The 22,856-nt window shown below is 55.0% G+C and overlaps 2 protein-coding genes across 2 annotated transcripts; both read right to left on the bottom strand.

Moving 5' to 3' along the window:
• Positions 1-2,642: 2,642 nt before the first annotated feature.
• Nol12 (nucleolar protein 12) lies at positions 2,643-8,234 on the bottom strand. Its single transcript, XM_028871109.2, has 6 exons — positions 8,062-8,234; positions 6,720-6,825; positions 6,046-6,094; positions 5,399-5,541; positions 3,332-3,429; positions 2,643-3,064 (listed from the first exon to the last, which is right to left on the bottom strand). The coding sequence occupies exons 1-6, from the start codon at positions 8,142-8,144 to the stop codon at positions 2,896-2,898; spliced, it is 648 nt and encodes a 215-aa protein (XP_028726942.1). The 5' UTR covers positions 8,145-8,234; the 3' UTR covers positions 2,643-2,895.
• Positions 8,235-14,781: 6,547 nt separating this feature from the next.
• Lgals1 (galectin 1) lies at positions 14,782-18,046 on the bottom strand. Its single transcript, XM_028871108.2, has 4 exons — positions 17,937-18,046; positions 16,625-16,704; positions 15,238-15,409; positions 14,782-14,992 (listed from the first exon to the last, which is right to left on the bottom strand). The coding sequence occupies exons 1-4, from the start codon at positions 17,943-17,945 to the stop codon at positions 14,846-14,848; spliced, it is 408 nt and encodes a 135-aa protein (XP_028726941.1). The 5' UTR covers positions 17,946-18,046; the 3' UTR covers positions 14,782-14,845.
• Positions 18,047-22,856: the final 4,810 nt, after the last annotated feature.

Below are 22,856 nucleotides of genomic sequence, written 5' to 3'. Positions count from 1 at the left end.
ACAGACAGTTGTAAGCTGCCATGTGGGTGCTGGGAATTGAACCCAGGTCCTCTGGTAGAGCAGTTGTGCTCTTAACCGCTGAGCCATCACTCCAGCCCCGAATCACAGCAGATCTTTACTGACTTGTGATGGCTAAAATCCCACTCCTCCCAGGAAGGCCTCTGCCACCCCAACCTGGAGCAAGAGCTTCTCAGCTGAGATCCCGGAGGTGAGGCCCCAAACCCTGGCCTTTGCCTCTTCAGGTACGGCCAGCCAGCTTGGTGAGCTTGGTCCCTGCCATTGAGGTTAGCGTTGCCATCTCTCCTCGGTTCCCTCCTGGGAGTCCCCACCACATGCTCGTGGCACTTGAGCTGCCTTGTTCACCATTATCTGCAGTGGCCTGGACCTGCAGGGGAAGCCCTCCAGCCTCTCGAGTCGAGTTGGTTTGGATCTGCCTGCACACACCCTCACCGCCACCAGGGGGCGCCTCTAAAACAAAGCACTGACCCTGACTCCATTCCACCTGGGCAAGAACTTCCTTCCTCTCCCGACCCGACACACCATCCCTTGCTCTCCAGGGACATTGAATCACACAGCCCCCTCTCCTGTCACCAAGCTCGGGAAGAGCCTCTGTAGTCACATCAAGGGGCGTCTCTGATCAGAAGCCTTCTCAAAGCCCTTGTCCTGCTCTGGAGTGCCTGGGCCGGCTGCCTTCCCTGGACGGAGTCACTGCCCATTGCTGTCCCAGCACAGGGCCAGCTGGGAGCCATTAGCTCTGTGCCACTGAGGGCCTCTCTAAAGCTCTTCCTGGGGAAGAGCCTGCTAGCTGCATCCCAATCCTCCTTCCCTGTTAGCAGATCAACCCCTAGTTGTCTGGGCGAATGCCTTCCCAGCACGGCCGGGGTTGAAGGTTCTTTCTGGGCAGGGAGCACCCTTGGCCCCACGCCTGGGCCTCTGCCTTCTATGGCTAACAGAACACAGCCAGTGTGTAGATTTTTTAAAGGATGATTATGTCCTTCGCCATCCCTTCCTCTTCTCTGCTAGCTGAAAGGCAGGTATGATAGCTCAAGCAGCTATCTTAGGCTGTGAGGCAAAGTTGTCCAAAAAAAAAAAAAAGGCATAGAAGATCTGAAAGCCAGCTGCCAACCCCGGCTTCTAGCCTTCCCAGCTCTAGGCTGGTAACCTTCCTGTCAGCCTGAGAGCCCTTACTACGCCACCCAGTTGTGAACTTTTGATGTACGGAGCTGCTGCCCAAGCTGGCCTAGAACGTAGGGCTCTTGAGCTGCTGGGACTGCAAACATGCGCACATATGTCCGAGTACCTTCACCACTCCTTTTCTTCTTCTTGAAGCTGGCTCTCTGTAGCCCTGTCTGGACTAGAACTTACAGTAAAGCAATCCTCTGCTTGCCAGTGCTAGGACTAAAGGAGTATGTCACCATCCTCAATTCACCTCACTGCTGTTGATGAAGTCCCTACAGACCAAACTCTGCCCAGGATGGAGACACGGGGAAGGAGTCCAAGCTGAGAGAGACAGAAAGGAGAGAGAAAGAATATGTAGGGGGGTACCTGTATAAATGGGTATATCCTGAGAGGAGACACGTTTTCCAGGTAGGGGTGTGTGTGTGTGTGTGTGTGTGTGCATGGTGGGGTGTATCCTGAGAGGAGACACAAGTTTTCCAGGTGTATGTGTGTAGGGGGTGTCCTGTGTATGCAGGTGTATCCTGAGAGGAGACATAAGTTTTCCAGGTGTGTGTGTGTGTGTAGGGGGTGTCCTGTGTATGTGGGTATATCCTGAGAGAAGACACAAGTTTTCCAGGGGGTTCTGACTCCACCCCCCTGATCTGATGACTGGCCAAACTTCAGACTCAGCTTGGTCAGCTAGAAAAACCAATGGCACATAGGAAAAGAAATGTATGGCATTTCACTTCTTGTGAATTGCCAATGTACACTGGCAATGATCTCACATCACCAGGGAAAGGGGTTGGAGGCAGACGAGATGGGGACATGCTGTGAGCCATGAGGTGACCCTGGAGTACAAAGCATCCTACACTCCTCACACTCCAGCCTCAGGGGAGCCCTGGAGGAGGCTCACATGGTAGGGCATCACTGCTTGAGGCTCACACAGGGACCAAATCCCCGAGTCTCCTGGCTTACTGTCCTGCTCAGTGGTCTAGAGGGTGAGGCCCAGGCCTACCTGAGACAGCTAAACAGGCAGAGGCACCACTCCCAAAGCAGAGAGGGCACGGAAGGAGGGAAGGGGCCGAGGCCAGGCCAAGCCAGCCCCAGGGAAGGCCCTGAGCTAAGCTTCCCATCCCTGAATGGGACCTTGACTCCAGCCCTCAGTCTTCAGATACTACCTGACAGCCGGTCCAAGATGGCGTAAACTCCCTATGGAGCTGAAGATGGCAGTGAATTGAGTCTCCTGCCTCAGCCTCCTTGATGCTTCATTAATTACCATATACCACCACAGCTGGCCACAGCTCTGCATTCCATAGGGACAGGCCCGTCTCCAGCTATGACTGGGGACCCAGATACGACATGACCTTATAATACCCTCAGAAAAACCTAGAGGTGGAAGACGGACCCCTGACCATCCCCACCATCCCAGAAGTCAACTGTGGAGCATGGCATCAAAGCCAGGACAAATCACAAGCACACATGTGGGGAGTTTCAAAGACTATTGAGTCCCGGTGGACGTACACGTGTGAAGAAACCGACACCACTCTGCAGGCTCCTGGCGCCAGGGCTCCAGGAAAGCCCATTCCTTCCCGGCTCAAAGCCCAGGGTGGTTCCCAAGCAAGGATGGCCCCAGGCTGGAGAAGTCCTGTTTCCAGGCTTAGGCTGCAGTTACCCCTCGGCATGGCCGGGTGACAGCCAGGACTGTGGCTGGGGAGCCACAGGCGGCTTCTCAAGGGCTCACTCCCCGCTGTGCCTGGCTTTTCCGGTCATCCGGCGGCGGCGCTGAGTCTTGCTGGTACGTGTGGCACTGGGTGGTTTCTTGGTGGAGTCCTGGGCCCGCCGAGGGTGTTTCCTCTTCACCTTCTTCCGACTGTGAGCGTGCAGTGTGGCTGTGAGGGAGGAGATGCTACGGGGAAAATGGAGGCGGGTGAGGCCAGGGCCTTGGCTTCCCCTTGAGACTCAGGCAAGGGCGGGAGGCTGGGGAGTGATCACTCGACTCATGGGTGAGAAGCTGGGACAAGGTCCAAACACATTGCAAACTCTGCCTGGTCTGGTTCCACAGAGCCTGACACCCCCCTACCCCCCACCCCCCCCAAACCTCCAGGCTAGGGTAGCTCCACATGCCTAGCAACTACTGCCAGACAGGACCCAGCAACGACAAGCCAGAGCTCACCGCTGAGATAGCAGGGGATCTTTGGACTTCCTGGGCAAGGCTTTTGTTGGCTTCTCCATGGATGACACCTCTTCCTGGGACCCATCCAGGTCCCCTTGCTAGAGAAACAAAGGACAGGGACTGTTACAGGGTGTGGATAGTCATGCTGAGCAGTCCTAACATTAGCACGGAAGTCTGACCTGAAAGGCCTGATGAGGGCTCAGAGAAGGCTCTGTGCAGAGTACACTGTGTATGTCTGTCCTGTTCAGCCTTAATTGTCAACTGGACACATCCTAGAGTCATCTGAGAGAAGCCCCAATTGAAAAACTGCCTAGATCAAGTTGGTCTATGGGCAAGACCAAGCCCACACTGGGTGGCATCATTCCTTAAGCATGGATTCCTGGGCTGTATAAAAAAGCTAGTTAAGGGGCTGGAGAGATGGCTCAGGGGTTAAGAGCACTGGCTGCTCTTCCAAAGGACCTGAGTTCAACCCCAGCAACCACATGATGACTCACAACCATCTATAGTGAGATCTGGTGCCCTCTTCTGGCATGCAAGCATATGTGCAGGCAGAACACTGTATACATAATAAATAAACCTTAAAAAAAAAAAGCTAGTTAAGCATGAAGTAGTGAGCGAGTCATTCACCAAGAGTGACATCAGCAAGATAACAAGACACAATGTCAAGCCTTAAGGAAGGACGAGCATTAAGGAGATAATCGGGAGTCAGTCCGGCCATGGCTTTCCAGGATGTAGACACTGCAGCACAGAGCAGGAACTTTTCCCCTTTGAGAGAGGGGCCCAGGCTGGGCTTGAACTAATGACCCTCCTGCCTTCACCCTGTCGTGTGCTCCCGTGCCTGGAAAAGTGTGGGACTGTGTTCTGCTGTTTTTGTGATGTTGGGGATTGGACCTAGGGTCTCACATTCTGGGAAGGCTGCATTCTCAGCCCAGAAATGCACTTTATACTCTAACTCTCTGGGCAGCTGGAGTCGACCAGCTGCAGAATGAAAAGAAAACATCTGGAAGGAAACACGGTGTCTGTGCTGAGTATAGACTTGTCTTTTGTTTGTATGTTTTAGATTTTTACATCTAGCTGATGTGTATGAACACACTGCTTGCATGTATATCTATACACCGCGTGCATGCCTGGTGCTTGCAGAGGTCAGAAGTGTCAGATGCCCTGGAACTGGAATTATAGACGGTTGTGAGCCACCATGTGGGTGCTGGGAATTGAACCTGGGTCTTCTCTAAGAGCAGAAAGTGTTCTTAACCGCTGAGCCATCTTTCCAGGCCCCAGACTCACGTTATTCTTTGAACACTGCCCTGTAACAACAACTCAGACAGGACTTCCAGGGAATTCAGATTTTGTTTTTGTATTATTTAGTGTACATGTGTTGGGGTGTGTGTGTGTGTGTGTGTGTGTGTGTGTGTGTGTGTGTGTGTACAGGAGGTCAGAGGATAAACTGTAGGAGCCAGCCGTGGAACTCAGGACGTGGAAGCGCCTTCACCCACAAGCTCTCTCACTGGCCTGGCATTCAGTTCTCTAAGTAACTGGGGAATGATTTAAAGGACAGGGGAGGACCTGCCCAGGTTCCATGTAAATATCACAGCGTTTTATTCAAAAGACTTGAACACTGCAGACCTGAAGGGAGCCTGCTCTAGATTTTCCTACACAAGCCTCAGGCACAGCTTTAAGGGGAGCAGGAGCTTTGGTCCCTTACCGGGATGCTGCTATTCTCAATTAGTGAACAAGTGACTGAGGATGCACAGCCCACACTGCAAACTCACTGTCCCTGCACACACACACACACACGCCATAGTGCGCTGCTTGTCACACAGGCTGGGGTCCATCTAAGTGGTCTGCTGAGCACTTACTAAGGTTGAGCTCAGTACCAAGGGCCTCACCCCTGCATCCTCAGTTACTGGCCCCCGTATCCAGGCAACACTCAACTGACTGATGGGCTGAGCCATTCAAGAGAGCTACCAGGGACACACTTCCAGGAGGAGACCCTCGACACAGGCAGGCACTGAGCGGCCCCCACAGACCAATCTACCGCTTCTTCCTCAGGGCTGTCCTGGGACCTACCTCAGGCAGGGGCAGACCTAGCAGCCGGGCCCCTGAGAGGTCCAGGTCACTGATGGTGGTCACGGTAACTGTGTGATTGGGGTGGTCGTACTGCACCGACTCAGTCTTTGCTGTCACCAGCCGCTCCAGCTCATCCGCCTCCTCTGCAAGGTGAGCACAGACCAGCCTTCAGCCCTGGCTCCGCCACCAGGCCACAGCTCCCTCCCAGCCCTGCATGGACGGGGACTGGCACACCGAGTGCTTTTCTAGAGCCCGCCATATTCTTTCCTTGCATCCCCCCCGCCGCACTGTTTCTGCATCTACAGAGTGGTCCAGCGTCCCACAGGTAAGTGCTGGAAATGACTTATCCCCTCGTCCCTGATGCTCCCAGCTCGTCCCTGCTTTGGAGAAACTGAGGGACGGCAAGAGCTGTCCCATGCCCAGGCTCTCTGCTCAGCCTCAGTGTACCGCACGGTTTGGGTCCCCTGGTCCCCTGGTCCACTTGCACTTCGACCATGCTTGGCCGCTACATCACCACAGAGATCTCTACGGCTAACAAAAATCACCCTCCACCCAGCTTTCTCCCCAGTCTTCCTTATCGCCACCAGGGGACACAGAAGCCCAGGCTCACGGGACGCTCTCCACACAAGACCTCGGTGGGGACTCACCTAGCGCCTCCTCTCTTTCTGCCAGCATCTTCAGGTATTCCTGGTGGCGCTGAAGTCAAAAGGAAGATGGTGATGGTGTTAATTGTTAACCTGACAGAATCTGGGATGGCCTGGGAGATGGGCCTCTGAGCACACCTATGGGATGTTGTCTTGAGGTGGGAAGACCCGCCCACTCTGGGCGGCGCCATTCCCTGGCTGAGATGCTGGGCTCATAGAGAAAGAGAGCTGAACTGCCTTCATCACTCTGCTTCCTGATGCCGGATGTGATGGGACAGGCTGATTCAAGCTCCCGCCGCCTTGATCCGCCTGCACAATGGACTGCCCTTGAGCTGAAAGCCAGAATAAACCCTTTCTCCCTGAGCTGCCTTTGTCAAGAGTTGTTTTTCTTTTTATCATGGTCAGAGAAAAAGACACCAAAACAGGAAGGCACACAGTGAGAACGGCTGTTCAGTCCATCCCAGGCAACAGCCCCGTTCGCTTCCATGGTGTGGGACCATGGTTCCTAGAGCAAACTCAAGAGGAGACTCATCCTTCACACACCCCCGGTGTCCACCTGTGCAGACAGCACCAGCCATGCTCACACGCCCTCTGCGCTGCCCTGTAGCTGCCTCCAGCAGACCTATTCAACGCTGGCTGCCCCTCCCCTGGGAGTTGGGCCCCCCTCCGCCCCTCACCTCTTCCCGGAGCTTCTTCTGCTCCTGCTTCAGTCGGTGCTTTATCTCCTCGATGGCCACCTTCTTCCGCTCCACCTTCCGTTTGTGGAAACCTGTCAGGTACTCCCTGCAGGAAGGAAGCCGGGGAGAGTGAGGAGGAGCCATGAGGAGAGAAGAGTCAGGCTCCTAACCCACCCACTAACCCATTCTATGCTCTCCACTGCCTGTCCTTATTTGACAGATAAGGACACTGCGGGAAACCAGGGTGCTCATCTAAGGTCACAGAGAACACGGTGAGGAGGCATTCAATGACAAGGGTACCTTACAAGAAAGGTGTTGCTAGTCCTGGCTAGACCATCACAGTGTACTTACATATAATCCCTAGGTGGTATAACCTACCACACACCTACGCTGTAAGGGACAGCCTCATTACACGCTCCATCATTGACCACAACATCGCCATACAATGTGCGACGGAAGGCTGCTTTTTCCCAGGCTTCCTTCTCCAGGGCACCTACTCCACACCTGTGTTTCTTCCCCCTTGGTGGGGACACATGAGGTGGTAGAGACGAGCGAGTGGGGGCTGCTTCCGAAATGGTAGGTGTCACTCTAGTGGGGCTTTCCAAGAACGCCTTCACCCAGACCCCAAAACTCTTTCATTGAACCAACCAACACCCAGTCCTCAATGACATCTGACCCCTAAGCCCACCGGTGGGGTGGGACCTTGGGGTGGCCCCCCCACCTTCCCGACTCTGATCTGATCCCCGCTCTGTAGCCGGTTTTGCTGTTGTACTGGAGGGTTAAACCTAAACTAACTAGTTTACATTGCTTTGGAGACAGGGACGCTAAAAATCGCCCAGGCTTGGGTCTTGAACTCTCTCTGTAGCCCTTGACTTTGCAATCCCCCTGCCTCAGCATCCCGGGTGGCTAAGACCACAGGTCTACACCACCAGGCCTGGCCATTGCAGTTCCCCTTTGGTGCGCTGCATGAGAGCTTTCGCAGACTCACTACAGCGTGCCATTTGTCCACGGTGACACCCCAGCGCCGAGGCTCAGCCTCCGGGGCCCAAGCTTGGTTGGGACCCAGCAGGATGAGTTAATGAATGAACATAAACCGCTCTCATCCCATTCGCTCGTCGTTCGTCGTCAACGACGACCGGGAGCCGGCGGTGTGCAGGGGCCATGGACCGGGCTCGCACCCCAGAACCTGCGAGGGGAGAGCGGGCGACTCCACCCCACCCGGCGCGGAAAGCGGAGGTCCAGGGGCGGGGCCGGAAGGACTCTGCGTGAACGTGCGCGCCCTGGGCCTGGCCAGGCCTCTCCGGACAGCCCGACGGGAATCCGGTCCGACCCTGCCACTCACCGCCGCTTCTCTTCATCGAAGTTGAGGACGAGCCGGGGCCGCCGGTCATCTCCATCTCGCTTCTTCTTCTTGTTGCGGCCCATAACTGGGAAGCTAGCTTCCGGTAGCGTGGCTGCCGCTAGCCTAAAACACTTCCGAGTGTAACAGTTTCAGGTTTCCGGAAGAGCGCGCTTAGTGGCCTGGTTCCACGGTTCCGCCGACTTGTCTCCGCCTTTTAAAGGAGCCTCCCATCCTGTCTCGCACAGCTTTGCGTCAGGTCTTCTGACCGAGTCTCCCAGAATGGCTTCAGTGAGAACTAGGCTCCCCGATTCCATCACCTAGCCTGGCCCTAACAGGCGCACAACATGGAGTTTTTCATGAATGACTGAAAACTACTGATCCTAGACGGGCGGTAGTGGCGCACGCCTTTAATCCCAGCAGAGGCCCGCGGATCTCTGTGAGTTCGAGGCCAGCCTGATCTACAGAGAAACCCTGTCTCGAAAAAACCAAAACCAAACAAATAAAACAAAACGGATCCTAATTGAGTTCTGATATCAATTCTTTGGTGATTTCCATGAGCGAGGGAAACTACTTGGATTCAAATACTGGTACTCATCTACCGGCTGCGTGGCCCTGGAGCGACTGCCTTTTTTGCTTTTTTAAGATTAAAACAACAAGGCGGTGGTGGCACACACCTTTAACCCCAGCAATTGGCAGGCAGATGTCTATGAGTTCGAGGCAGGCCTGTTCTACATTATAAGTTCCAGGTCAGCCCGAGCAGAATTGCATAAAAGAAAGACCCTGTCTCAAAAAAAATTTTTTTTTTAAAAAGAACAAACAACCGCCTGAGTGAATTTATGTGTACCACATGAGTGATGTGCTTGCAAGTCCAGAAGAGGTTATCAGATCCCCTGCACGTAGAGTTACAGATGGTTGTGAGTTACCGAGTGAGTGCTGGGAATCAAACCCAGGTCCTCTGCAAGAGAAGTAAGAGCTTTAGCTATTGAGCCATCTCAACATTGCTGCTCCACCCCCCACTGCCTTTTTCTTTGTGCCTCACTTACCTGTCTATAAAGTACAGATGATTGTAGGGACTTTGCAGGGTCATTGCAAAGCGGTGGTCCTAGAACTTTGGTGTGCACTAGATGTCCTAGCAGGCTTGGTGAAATCCAGATCCAGGGCTTGTGGTTCAGCACATTTGGACAGAATATCCATTTCCAGCACATTCTCAGATGGCCCCGAATACTGCTCCTGCAGGCAACACACTTTGAGACCCATGACCATGGTGGGATGAGTGAGTGGTGTCAGGAGTGTGTCACACAGTGCTTGGCCACACTCAGGTGTGGTGCACAAGCCACATCCAGCTATGTGCCTCAGTTTCCCCAAGTATGGAAAGGGAGTTTAACAACACGCCTTCTGCTAACCGCCACAAGGGTTTGAATTTGAAGCATTGGGTAAGTAACACCGGACAGGGGTCTTAGCGACTCGTTATACAGTAGACTTCCCCCATCCTCAAGGCTATGTGCGTTGGGTCCTGTCAAGTCCTGTGCTGGGTGATGAAGACGTGGCTGATGCTCTTGGCTGTACGGACTGACCCTGTGGCCAAGTCTGTGATCACGATGGTGCAGGGGATGAAGCCTCTGCCGGAAGGAGAAGCTCGGGACGTTGCAGGAGGCCAGGATTGTCTCCAGCAATGTGGAGGGCGGGGAGGGGCCTGAAACACAGGATAACAGACAAAAACCAGGCTCTTGGGATCCAGTCCTCGTCCAGACAGAAGCCCAGAGAGCCAGTAGTGAATGCCTGCCGTGGGCCAGGCACACAGAGAGGCAAGCTGTCACTTAAGAAAGGGCTGTGCTTGCTGGGTGTGGTGGCGCACGCCTTTAATCCCAGCACTCAGGAGGCACAGCCAGGCGGATCTCTGTGAGTTCGAGGCCAGCCTGGTCTTCTGGGTGAGTTCTAGAACAGCCAGCTACACAGAGAAACCCTGTCTCAAAAAGCAAAAACAAAAACAAAACAAAACAAGAGGGAGGAAGAGGACTGAGCTCAAACATGAGCCTGATGCTCTGTCTTTGTTGTCCCTTCCCAGCTCCCTGGCCACTCCCCCAGGAGCTAAGGTGTCTGCTTTAGAAAGGCAGCTTGCAGACTGTAAGGATGATTTTTGGAAGGAGCCTCACTTACAGTAGGCATGACACCCCATAGATGTCGGATTCCTCCCATAAGGGTCCCCCACTTGGGGACTCCATGTTGGATGCTGAGAAGAAGTTGTCTTCAAAGTGGGGAGTCCCCAAACTGGGCATGGTGACACATTCTGTAATCCTAGTATGTGGAGACAGGAGGATTGGGAGTTCAAGGTCATCCTCCAATACATACAAAGCTAGAGTACAGCCTGGGCTACCTGAGATCATGCCTAGAGAAAAAGGCTTCAGGGTACCAGACAGATGTGCTTCTGAGTGGTCACTTCTGCTCCCTTAGGGCCAAGCCCTCCCGCCACCCTTGGCATCTCCCATCTGGGTAGAGGCATTGCCCCGGCCACATTGTGCCTCCTGAAGAAGCAGAGAGCTGCCTTCTGCTGAGGGGCTACCACCGGCTGCTCCCTCCTCCCCTGTGGCCTGACTTGGTAAGTCAGAGCTGCTTCTCTGGCCATCGGTTTCTCAGACTCACCCCCCCCACCTCCCCCACTCCCCCACCTCCCCCACCTCCGCCACCTCCCGTACCCCCCACCTCCCCCACCCCCCCCCCCCACCCCGTCTGTAGATCCTTCACTTCTGGGCGGAGGCTGTGGTCTGTGCTCCTTTTTTGTTTTTTTTCCAGACAGGGTCTCTCTACATAGCCCTGGCTGTCCTGGAACTCACTATATAAACCAGACTGGCCTCAAACTCAAACTCACAGAGCTCTGGCTACCGAGTGAGGGATTAAAGGTGTGCACCAGCTAGCTGCCAGTCTGTGCAATTTTTTAATTACTATTATTTGTAATTTATTTTATTTATATGGGGTTTTGCCTGAAGAGGTCAGAAGAGAGTGTTAGGTGTTGTAGAATATTAGTTGGTGTGTTAGATTTGTTTATGCTATGGGATATTTGTTTAATGATGCAAAGATGTGTTGCATTGTTTATGTTGCATTTGTTTCACTCTGTGAAGCTGTGTTACTTTGCCTGTCTGAAACACCTCATGGTCTAATAAAGAGCTAAATGGCCAATAGCTAGGCAGGAGAAAAGATAGGTAGGGCTGCCAGGCAGAGAGAATAAATAGGAGGAGAAATCTGGGAGGACCGAGATCAAGGAACGAGGAGAGGAGGAAGCAAGGGGCCAGCCATGGAGTAAGAAGTAAAGAAAAGTATACAGAACAGAGAAACATAAAAGCCCAGAGACAAAAGATAGATGGGATAATTTAAGAAAAGCTGGCTAGCTGGGTGGTCGTGGTGCACGCCTTTAATCCCTGCACTTGGGAGGCAGAGGCAGGTGGATCTCTGTGAGTTCGAGGCCAGCCTGGTCTACAGAGTGAGTTCTAGGACAGCCAAGGATACACAGAGAAACTCTGTTTCAAAAAAAAAAAAAAACAAAAAAAAAACAAAAAAAAACAAAAAAACAAAAACAAAAAGAAAAAAGAAAAGAAAAGAAAAGCTGGATGGAAACAAGCCAAGCTAAGGCCAGGCATTCATAAGAAAGAATAAAACTCCATGTGATTTATTTGGGAGCTAGGTGGTGGGCCCCCAAAAGAGCCAAAAAGAGTACTGGGTAAAAACAAACAAACAAACAAACAAACAAACAAAAAAACAATTAACAGTTGGATCCTTGGATCCTCTGGACCTGGAGTTACAGATGGTTATGAGCTGCCGTGTAGGTGCTGGGAACTGACCCCAGGTCCTCTGGGAGAGCAGTCAGTGCTCTAAATCACTAAACCATCTCTCCAGCCTCACCCCTTGGTGATCCTTACAGCCTTTCTGTCAGGTCAGTACAGTTTTGATCCCTGCTATACAGACGAGGAGGGACCGTGACTGGACCAGAGCCACTCCGTAGGCAGTGGGACCAGAGCCCCTGCCCTGTACACAGTGCGGTCCTACCCACCCTTCCCAGCTTCTTGGGTGTTCCAGAGACAGGAATGAGATGGCTGCTGGCTGGGGGCCTCAGGAGAGAGCTCTGCATGACTGCCCCTCCCTTAATCCAGCTATGGGCCTGGGGGGCCATGACACCTCCGTGACAGCTAGCTCCCCAGGGAGAGTGAAATACGCCACCCTTTGTCAGCGCGGCTGTCCCACACTCCACTGGAATTGGCTAGATTTCTGCTTGCAATTATTTACTGCGTATCGACTGAGCGCCAGAGGCAGCAGGGGAGGCCGCATGGGAAGCAGGGCGAGGACAAAGGCAGCGGCTGTTTCTTTAGCTATTTTTACTCTCTGTGTGGAGGGCTGACTCCCATTTCACGGGAAGACAGTTAGCTACAGCCTGAGGCTACACAGTCCAGCGCTGATCCATCATCTGTCGGGAGGCAAAGGCAAGAAGCTCAGACCTTCAAGATCATCCTTGGCTCCCTCCACAGGGAGCCTGAGGCCTGCTGGGCAGAGGGGTGGGTGTGTGCTGAGGTTGGCACCGGTGGCCTAAGGTGTCTTTTTAACTTCTCTAGATTGGTTTGCTAGGCTCCTGGGAAACCCTGAGCCTTAAAGGGGGTGAAGGGGACCGGTATTTTCAAAGGTGCCAGGCACCACACATCTCTATTCACCACTCCAGTGAATCTCAGCAACCCGAGTATACACCACTGTTAACTCAATACGACAGAAGGGGATGCTGAGCCACAGCGATGCGGTGTAGTGGGTTCAAGAACACACAGCAGGGGAATTGGTGTTTGAACTAGGGTCTCTCTGATTCCATGCCCAGTGGTCTCTCTCCTTCTCTACCTCAGGGCTCTCTCCTCTGCCCTGCTGTCATCCCTTGCCAGAGGCTAGCTAGTACATAACTCCTGTGGGGAGACCCTATGGTGAATTGTGAAGACAGGAAGACAATCTAAGGGACATTTTCTTTGAAGCCCAGCAGAGGGCGCCTCCTCCACAGCCACACTTCCAAAGCTTTCTCTCTAGAGGCCGCTGGGGAGCCTCAGAGAAGTGACGTGTCTCATGGGAGCCCAAAGCACGTGCATTGTGCATTCCGTTATCTTTGGCCTTCTTCCAAGGGTGCCCCCCTTGCTGAATCCCAGGGGACCCACCCACCAACATGAGAACTCTTCCATCCTGCTATGGATGGGGAAACTGAGGCTAGGGGATGCAAGAGACTCGGCCAGATGTCCTAGAGATTGCAGCTCTCACGTGTGCCTGCCCCCAGCTTCAGGATATTATACCCCGGATTTCAGAGAGCCTAATAAGGTTCTTATTTGAAGCCTTCCAGAACCTTGGCTCAGTTCTTCCAGCTGTTTCCTGGGAAGAATGTGTGTGTGTGTGTGTGTGTGTGTGTGTGTGTGTGTGTGTGTGTGTTGGGGGTGGACAATGGTGGCCCCTGGATCTATGGCAGTTACTTGTGCTGAGTGGGACAGGACTCAGCTAAGAACAGCAATCCCAAGGGAGGTGAACCTGGGCGAGTGTTGGGAAGACACCTGCCTGTGGAAGCCAAGAGTGAGTACACAGTGGCAGGCATACCTGTCTCTGCCAGCCTAGCAAGCTACCTGCCTCCCAACCCCATTCCTTGCCCCATGTCCATGAAGGGGCCCACTCAGAGCCCTCAACCACATTAAAGGGCTGCGACCCTAGCCTAGGTTCCCATTGCTTGGGAGGGGACCTGTCCAGGGCCACAGCGTCACCAGCTTCTAGCCTAGTCTTCTAGCTGCCCTTGGACTCCAGGAGAGCAGCCATGTGGCTGAGGATCATGAAGCTAGGAAACCTGCTTCCCCACGTGCTCAGCTACTGAGCAGTGATTTTCTCCCCTTCACATTGGTAGGCATAAAAAGAGCCGGGTGGCGGTGGCACACGCCCAGCACTCGGGAGGCAGAGGCAGGAGGATCTCTGTGAGTTTGAGACCAGCCTGGTCTACATAGTGAGTTCCAGGACAGCCAGGAGTATTACACAGAGAAACCCTGTCTCAAAAAAACAAACAACACAAAAGTAGCAGAAGAGACCAGAAACTACAGGGCATTGACCATGACGTGCCCAAGCAGGACTTGGCCTCCTCCTTAAGATCTCATTTAACTACACAATAGCCCTCATGTGAATTGTGTATCATTCCCCACGTAGAAATGATAAACCAAGACTCAGATCAGCTAATAAGCACAAGGCTGTAGCAACAGCCTCTCGTCTCTTGCCTTACTACCCCGTTCTACACGCGGTCTTGCTATGTTGCCCAAGCTAGTCCGAAGTGACCATCTTGCCTCAGTCTCCCAAGTACTTAGTGGCGTGGGGCTGCACACGAGTCCCAGCTGACGCCACCACGTAGCCCGGGCTGGCCTGATCTCAGTAACTAGTCCAGACGGGTCTTGAACACTTGGCGATCTGCCCGCCCTAGCCTCCTAGGTTTCAAGTATGTGCCCAGTGGCTTTCTGGCCCTCGGGAAGGTAAATGAGGTCCTGTTGTTCATCCCTCCTCCACCTCCCCCTGTTCTGTCCCTGTCCCCGTGGGACTGGTTCACACTCCGTGCTCACTAAGTCCTCTGTGTGCTGGGCTCTGCTGGGCCTGGAGAATGGGACCAAGAGGGGCTCATGAGGAGTGAATGGAAGTGAAAATGGACCAGGCCCGCTCACACAGACACACACAAACACTGTCACATGAAGATCTGGGTTGTGGGAGGCTGAGGCAGCTGCCTTTATTGAGGCCTACGGGCCGGCCGGCTTCACTCAAAGGACACACACTTGATCTTGAAGTCGCCATCCGCCGCCATGTAGTTGATGGCCTCCATGTTGAGGCGGTTGGGGAACTTGAACTCATGTCCATCGGGCAGCTTGATGGTCAGGTCGGCCTGGTCAAAGGTGACGCACACCTGGTGGGCGGAGAAGGGCAGTGAGCGACACCCTGGAGCGGCTCAGAGCCTGGACGGCAGCAGCAGCTCCTACACGGGTGAGTCCCATCAGGTTCAGGGCGCCAGGACGCGGGTAATCACACAGCCAGGATGGGGCAAGCCTGCCTCTGCACACTGAAGCCACCACGGCCCCGCCCACCCGGGCCCCGGGCCCGCCCACCCGGGCCCCGGGCCCGCCCACCCGGGCCCGGCCCTGTCCTGCCCACCTCCACGATGCTCCCAGGCTGGAAGGGGAAGGCAGGCTCCCGGTGCTCAGTCCCCCAGGCTCCACCATCTTTGCTGTTGCACACGATAGTGTTCGAGTCCCCGTGGGCGTTGAAGCGGGGGTTGAAGTGCAGGCACAGGTTGTCTTTGTCTTTCCCCAGGTTCAGCACGAAGCTAGGGAGTGACAGGCAGGCTTGAGGCCAGGCTGGCTAGCTCTAGACCCAGAGCTCACGGAGAAAATGCAACATCAGCCGCTGGCCATTCATGCACCTTGTTCAAACCCGGTCAACGGGAAGACCATTGGTCAACAGGAAGACCAGGAACCTGGATTCTCGTTCTGGCCTCTCTGTGTGAGCTGAGTTAGACCCCGCCACTCCTCTCTGAGCCGCGGTTTCTTTCCCGTCTGTACCATGGAGGGCTGCCCTGAAGGGATCTCTCTCCCAGATATTAATTGGGGAGACCCTCCAGATGCTGTCCTGTCTTGTGTACCCGAGTCCCTGGTGCCCGGCACAGACCAGGACACGCCGCAGATGCTCCATTATTGTGGAGTAAAAATGCAAATAATAACCTGGGATTGGATTTGTTGCCTGGGGCCCGGTTAGCAGTACTTGCCACCGAGGTCTAGGAGGAAGAAAGAGAAAAGAGGACCCAGGCGCTCAGCCAGCTGCCTGGATAAATCTGGCCCCTGGCTTTCTCTACACCACAACTTTCCCTCTGGCTTTATTAGGAAACCCAGGCTCTTCCGGGTGGGGCGGGTGGAGGCGCACACTTTCAATCCCCCGCACTCGGGAGGCAGAGACATGTGGGTCTCTGTGGAGGCTAACCTGGTAGTCAATGGTAAATTCCGTGCTAGCCAGGGCTACGGAGTGAGACCCTGAGACCCTGCCTTCCCAGAAGAAAAGAAAAGAAAAAAAAGTCTTTGGTAGACTTCCCGAGCTTGGGTGGCTGGTCTAAGGTCACATGGCTGCTGAGAAAATAGGCGACGGGACTGAGAGGGAAGCATTGAAAGAAAAGACTGAGCCCCGTAGGGCCCCCGCAGGCAGCAGGCACGTGAGTGACCCCTCCCTCACTGCACCCCCCTCATACACCCCAGGCGGAAGGGGAGGGGACAAGCCGGGGTAGCTCTTGCTGCAGCAGCTGGTTTAAATTTAAGAAACTCCATCCCGGAGAGAGGGGGCGGGAGGGAAGGGGAGACCACGGTGAGGTGGACCAGACCCAGCGAGGAAGTGAGTCACCCAGAAAACGCAGCATCTGCAGCTGGCCATTAACCCCCGACGGGCTGGGGAGAAGCGGCTCTGGCCGGCCACGCCCATCCCCAGCCTCAGGACCCCACGGCCTGCGAACCCCGCCTCTGCCACCGCCATTCCCTCCCCCCAACTTCATTCTCACCTCTTGGCTTCGGGGGCCACCTCGCCCCGAACTCTGAGACACTCCCCAGGTTTGAGATTCAGGTTGCTTGCGACCAGACCCTGCGTAGACAAGACCACCTAGCTGCAGTTAGGGCCGAGTTAGGACATGGCCTCAGCTCCCTGCAGTGGCCTGGGGTGTGGGCATGGGGTCATTCCCACCCTGGGTATCCTGACCAGCCCTAGGGGAAGCCTAGAGGGTGGGGTGGGGTGGGGCGGGCGGGACAAGGTGTAAGTTCTAGTCTGGGTTGTCCCTGTGGTTAGGGACAGTCTCCACTCCCAGCAGGGTCTGCTAATTTGAAACTTAGGGCTGTCCTACAGAGCAGAGCCTAGAAGATTCACCCATGGTCAGCTTGGAGAATTTTTTTTTTTTACTTGGAGTGGAGGGGAAGATGGAGTGTGACCTCCAAAGTCCTCATTCAGCTGGATAGAAATGTCGGTGGCTTCTCCGGGAGAGAGAAAGCAGCCTGGGGCCTCTCTAATTCCCCTCAGGGCTCTCTTTGCCCAGAGGGCACACACAGACTGGGGTGGAGAAGCCGAGGGGCAGGGCCCGCTCCGCAGGAGTGCAGCATCGTGGATTTAGCAAGCTAGGGGAGAGCCCAGCAGATATCTGGGCATTGGGTGGGTAGACAGGGGTTCATTTGTGCGAGGGGTTTCTTTGACATTTGAACCCTGTCCCTGAAGGTTTGTAGACGACTCGAGCCTCAGCCTGGGTGTCTATTTGTGCAGAGGCACGCAGTTCTCTCGGCCCCCACCTAACCAGTAACCACGAGGAGCCCCAGCCTGGCCTGAGGCTTATCTAGGGCCCAGGAGGTTTTTTAAGTTTTTCTGGAGCAGAGGGTGAGCTACTGGGCCCTGGTTCTGTGACGGGGACAGCTGCAGGGGGGAGGGGCCAGGAGCCTCGATAGGAGAGGAGAGGGAAGCAATAAGCGAGGGGCCTTGGCCAAAATGTCCCCCTGCCTCCCCCTTGCCCCTCCCCAGGTGGCCACACCCTTCCCACTCCCACTTCTCAGAAAACTACAAAGTGGCAGAATATCGGGCCTTGCAAGACATAATAAGTATGCTGCGGGAACTCGAAGAAATCCAGAACACTCTTAAGCCAAAGAGTCGCAAGGCTTTAGGGGGACTACGACACCCACCCCCATTTTACAGATGTGGCTACTGAGGATCAGAGAAGGCACCTGCCCCAGGCCGCACAGCTGGGACTAGAAGCAGCTCCCAAACCGGCCACTTTCCTATGCCCATCTGCTTCTGCTCGATCCCCTCGACCTTGGAGTAGAGGGTCTCGCACTCACACAGGCCATGACTGAAGCGAAGCGAGGGTTCCTGCGACGACGTGCTGCACCAGCTGTCTGAAGACTCCACCCGAGTGACCCGGGCCCCAAGCCCTCCACGACCCTTTTAACTGGCCCGGACCCGGTGAGTCCCGCCCCTCCGGCGGGATAAGCCAATTGCATGGCAGGACAGCGGTGGGGGGCGGTGCCAGAGGCGGAGTTAGTGGATTATAAAGCCAGTTTTAGAGCCGAGGTGACCAATCCGCGAGCACCTCTCCTTGGCCCCGCCCTCGGGGGGTCCAAGCGCCGCCCCTTATTCTTCCCCATCCCTCCCCTCCCACTAAAAAAAGATTTGTGCTGTGGCAGAGATTGGGGGAGCCAGTGGAAAATAGTTTGGGCATGAGTTAGGCTCAAGAGTTGGCGGGAAGGGGCCGGGGGCCCAGCAGGCAGAGAGTCCCCGGGGCCCAGCGCAGCTGGTGGCGGTGTGTGTGAGGAGATGCCTGCACGGAATTAGAGCAGGGCTCCTCCAAGAGGCTGCTGCAGCCTGGCAGACCAGGGTGTGGCTCCGGCTGGGCCTCTGGCTGTGGGGCCTCGGTGGAAGGCTGAGAAGGACCACAAAGCCCAGGCCCCACCCGGGATTTCCCCGGAAGCCGCCGACTGTGGCTACAGCTCAGCGCCGCTGCTCACTAGGGCTAAAGAAAGACTGGGCCGGGCGCCAGGTCTGACGCTGGTGTCCTTGGCTCATACCTTGGACTTCGCTGCAGGGCCTGCGGCGGAGAGTTCTGGGTGCCCTGGCTCTGACATCCCTGGGCCGAAGTGGCAGCCTAGGGTGTGCCGGGTCTGCACCCTTGGCCTCGTTCTCCCTTTTGGAGACCAGACACGGCCATCCATTTAGCAGACGTTTGCCTGAGCACCTACTATGTGTCTAGCCCTGGGCCGGCCTCGGAGGATTCAAAGTTGAGTCCCTCCTTCCCTCCAGTCCCTGCTCTCAGAATCCACGGTTTGGGTGGAATCTGACCGGGAGTCTAAATTAAATAACGCTGTGCTGGCTCTGGGGAGGGCGCAGACACCCACTGGGGTGGGATGGAGACTGGGATGCGAAGCGGGGTCTTGAAGGACCCAGCATTCCGACTCGGCAAAGGCTTTGAGTTGAGAAGCACAGGTCTGGGGAACAAGCCCCTTGAGTGCGAGCAGACCGTGGGAGGCAAGGATCATGAAGGGCCTTGAGGGCCGGATAAAGGGTTTCATTGTCGCTTCTTCGCCTGAGGGTCCTGGGGAGCTACGGACAGTTACGGAGTGAGATGTGACTTAGGGAGGAGGCTCACTGAGCCCAGCAGAGGGTTAAGTGGTAAAACGGGCACTTCGAAGCTGCTCTTGCCGAAAAGCCTGGACCCCTTCCTCCCTTGGGCCCAGGCTGCTGAAAGGATGAGTCCGCCCTCTCTTGCGTTGTCTCGAATCTGTCACCTTTGGCTCACATTCCTGCTTGACTCAGCCTTCCTGACCTACCTCATCCTCCTTCTAAGCCAAAGGCACAGGGACAAGTCACGGTCCCCAGTCTGCCGTCCCCTTGGATTCTGGAAAAAGAGCACAGCCTCACAGGACAGCCCCTCCCCCACGTGAGGGCAACTGTTCCTGCGGTGAGTCTGCACCCCCGGGAACAGGAGTGACCCTCTCCTGAGAACCTGCCTGTCCCCTGGCGCAACGGGACTTCTTTTGGACCACCCTGCAGGGCCAGTCTGCTCAAGTATGCGTACCTCTCGCTATCTGCCCCAATTCTTCCAATATTTCAGCTTAAAATGCATGGTGGCTCATGCCTGTAATACCAGCCCTTGGGAGGCTGAGGCAGGAGGATTAGGAATTCAAGGCCACTGTTGGCTACATGAGACCCTGGCTAAAAAAAAATTAACAGCTAGCTGGGCAGTGGTGGCAAGACCTTTAATCCTAGCACCCGGCAGGCAGAAGCAGGCGGATCTCTGTGAGTTCGAAGCCAGCCTGGTTTACAGAGCAAGTTCCAGGACAGCCTAGACTACACAGAGAAACCCTGTCTCAATAAATAAATAAATATATAAAACATTGACAGCTAATACAGCAACAACTGCACCCCCTCAAAAACCAACACACATTAGCACCCTAAAAAAAAGACTTGGGGTTACTGGATCCCTTTATCTGTTCCCCTTCCCAGTGTGGCCACATTGACTAAATCTGTGTGTTTTACCATTACCCTCTTAGCCTCTTTTGAGAGAGTCTCATGCCGAGCAGCCTGGCCTCGAACTTGCTATGCTTTAAACCTCTGATCCTCCTGTTCTTGCTTCCTAAGTACTGGGATTATAGGCCTGTGACATCATGCCTGGTCTGTGTCTTGTTGGGGATTGAACGCAGGCCTTTGTCCATGCTAAGCAAGCAAGCATTCTACCACCTACTTATCTCTTTAATTGGTATAGAGGCCAAGCCCCGCCTGCCAGCTGCCAGAGCTCCCTCTAATACCCTAAAATCTCTGGTTAGTCAGAGGGGTTCTCAGTTCACACTGGGGCATCGGATGGGGAGGGCATGGAGAGTATAGGGAGTCCATGTTGCCATTGTCCTTTTGAAACTGTCATCTTGGAAGAGGGATGCAGATGTGAAACCATGAGTCAGTCACATCTGGAGACCAGGCCAGCAATCTGCCTTGCCCTCCCAGGCTCAATCTCTAGCTCCTTCTTCCAGATGAAGAAAGCACACCCAGGATGGGAGGAGAGGGAAGCCTGTAGGGCTGTCAATTCTGGGGTGAGGTTGGGGCTGCCTATCAGTCCCCAGCCCCGCCTTCAGGCAGCTACCAGGAAAACTAACCACAGAAGCTTCAATCTTTCCTGTGGGGCCTCCCCAGCCTTCAGTCACGGGGAGGGACTGTCAGGGCCCCACCCAGGTCCTTGACTCTTCCCGTGTGTGCCCCTCTGCCACATCAGGAACTGGACACATCAGGCAGAATTCCAGGGAGAGGACCAGAGATGAGGCAGGCAATTGCCAGGCCACCACCCCAGGTGCTGGGAGCGCAGGGCTCTGGGAGTTGCCCCGGCCAGGTCATGACTGGGTAGGAAGACCTGCACCAGGAACCCACTGAGTGGGGAGGACCCTTCTAGCCAGTCTGCACAGGCGGGCCATGGAGGAACATGGTATGAGGGTCAGACTCCTGATGGGGGGCTGGGGACTCAGCTTCTGCTTCTAGCCTGCAGATTCAGCGTCTCCATTGGCAACTGGGCCCTGAAGCCCTGCTTTCCTGCCTGTGGGTAATGCAGGGCAGGACTCAGGTCATAGGTGACCTTTTTTTAAAAAATGGAGCTCATGGGGGTTTTGAGACCATCTCACTCTGTAGCCCAGGCTGACCTGGAATTTACTGTGTAACCCAGGCTGGTCTGGAATTTGAAGCAGGCCTGCGGGGATAACAGGTGTGAGTCATTATGCCTAGCTGAGTTTAGGTTTTATAGTCCCCCTCGTCCCCTCTTCCAAGGTTAGCTTCCTCGGTGTCTGGCAGAGCCTCGCCCACCTGGGTTGTGTGGAATTGCCAGATGCTAGTATCCCCTGTAACCGGCCCTATGGTTTTTAAGGCAGGGCGGACAAAGACAAAGTCCCTTCTATGCCCTCCCTGAAGTTCTCAGGGCGTCGTGGGGGTGGCACCCACTTATCTGTCGGGCCCAAGGCCCGGCGCCTTGCTTTCATAGCCTGTCTCATCTGAGCATATCATCTCGCCCTAGTGTCTGCCCACCTGGTGAACTTGTGCCTTGTGCCCAGGGAACAGCAGCTGTGGCCAGATCCCAGGCAGAGGCAGGAGGGGCAGGGGAAAAATGGATTTGGGGGCTGCGGCCCAGGGCCTTGGCGGTTCTGAATAACGTCCAGACCCTGGAAAGCAGCAATGATGTCAATCGTTCCTGGCCGAGTTGAGGGTTGCAGGTATTGAGGATATGTTTCCTCCCTTCTCCTTCCCCCAGGCCAAAGCCCGGCCCTGGAGATCCTCCCTCAGATCAAGTCCCGCAGCAGCCAGCAGAGTCCTCTGGAATTCTGTCCTGCCGCCTAGCCCTTGGATCTGGGCTTAGCTTGTCCACACAGGTCCCAGCCAGCAAGGCCCTTCCCGGCTCCAGCTCCTCCCCAGCCCTGACGCGGCCTGTACCTCTTTCAGCCAGCACTGGAAGCCAGCCATGGAGCACATGGGTACCATCCACGGCACCCACCCAGCTGGCTCCCACACGGAGTCCTTGAAGACAGAGCAGGGAGGGACCCCAGAGAGCCATGCCTGACCTGCTCCCCCACATCTTATATTGCAGTTTAAGGATGTGGAGACTAGAGAGGGAGGGCGCTTGGCCGTGCTCTCACAGGGAGCTGGAGCTGAGGAAAACAGCGTGGACCCAGGGACCTCAAAAACGGCTTTATAAAGGGCAGAAGGGTGTGTGTGGGGGGTGCCTCCATCTCCTGACACCCTCTGCCAGCTTGTGCTGGTACCCTCCCCCAGAGCACCTCCTTGGGGCTGCCCACTGTACCAGCTTTCCAGGCAGCCACCTTCTCATCCAGTTTGGTCCCCACCTGGGGTCGGTCCTCTTCTGATCAGAAGCCCCAGCCTCCAGGGCTCAGGCCTAAGCTTTAACGTATTACTTTGAAATCATTGTATTTCAATTTTCTCTTGGCTGTGGCAAAAGTACCCGACAAAAGCCATGTGAGGGGCTTGTTTTGGCTTACGGTTTTGAAGTTACCGTCCATCCTGTCAAGGAAGGCAGAGTGGGATGAGTGGGAGGCAGCGGTCACGTTGTGTCTGCACTCCGGGAGAGAGAGATGAATGCTGGCATTCACCTCACGTTCTCCCTTTTTTTTCCCTCTAGCCCCTGGGAGGGTACCTCTCACATTCAGGATGGGGCTTGCTTCGTCAGTTAAGACTTCTCTTGAAACATCCTCACAGGTATGCCCTGTCGTCTAGAT

This window comes from Peromyscus leucopus, chromosome 20, assembly GCF_004664715.2.
Source record: "Peromyscus leucopus breed LL Stock chromosome 20, UCI_PerLeu_2.1, whole genome shotgun sequence".
Lineage (NCBI taxonomy): Eukaryota > Metazoa > Chordata > Mammalia > Rodentia > Cricetidae > Peromyscus > Peromyscus leucopus.
The sequence above is the reverse complement of the archived record's forward strand: the minus strand, read 5'-3'. Positions and strand labels throughout refer to the sequence as shown.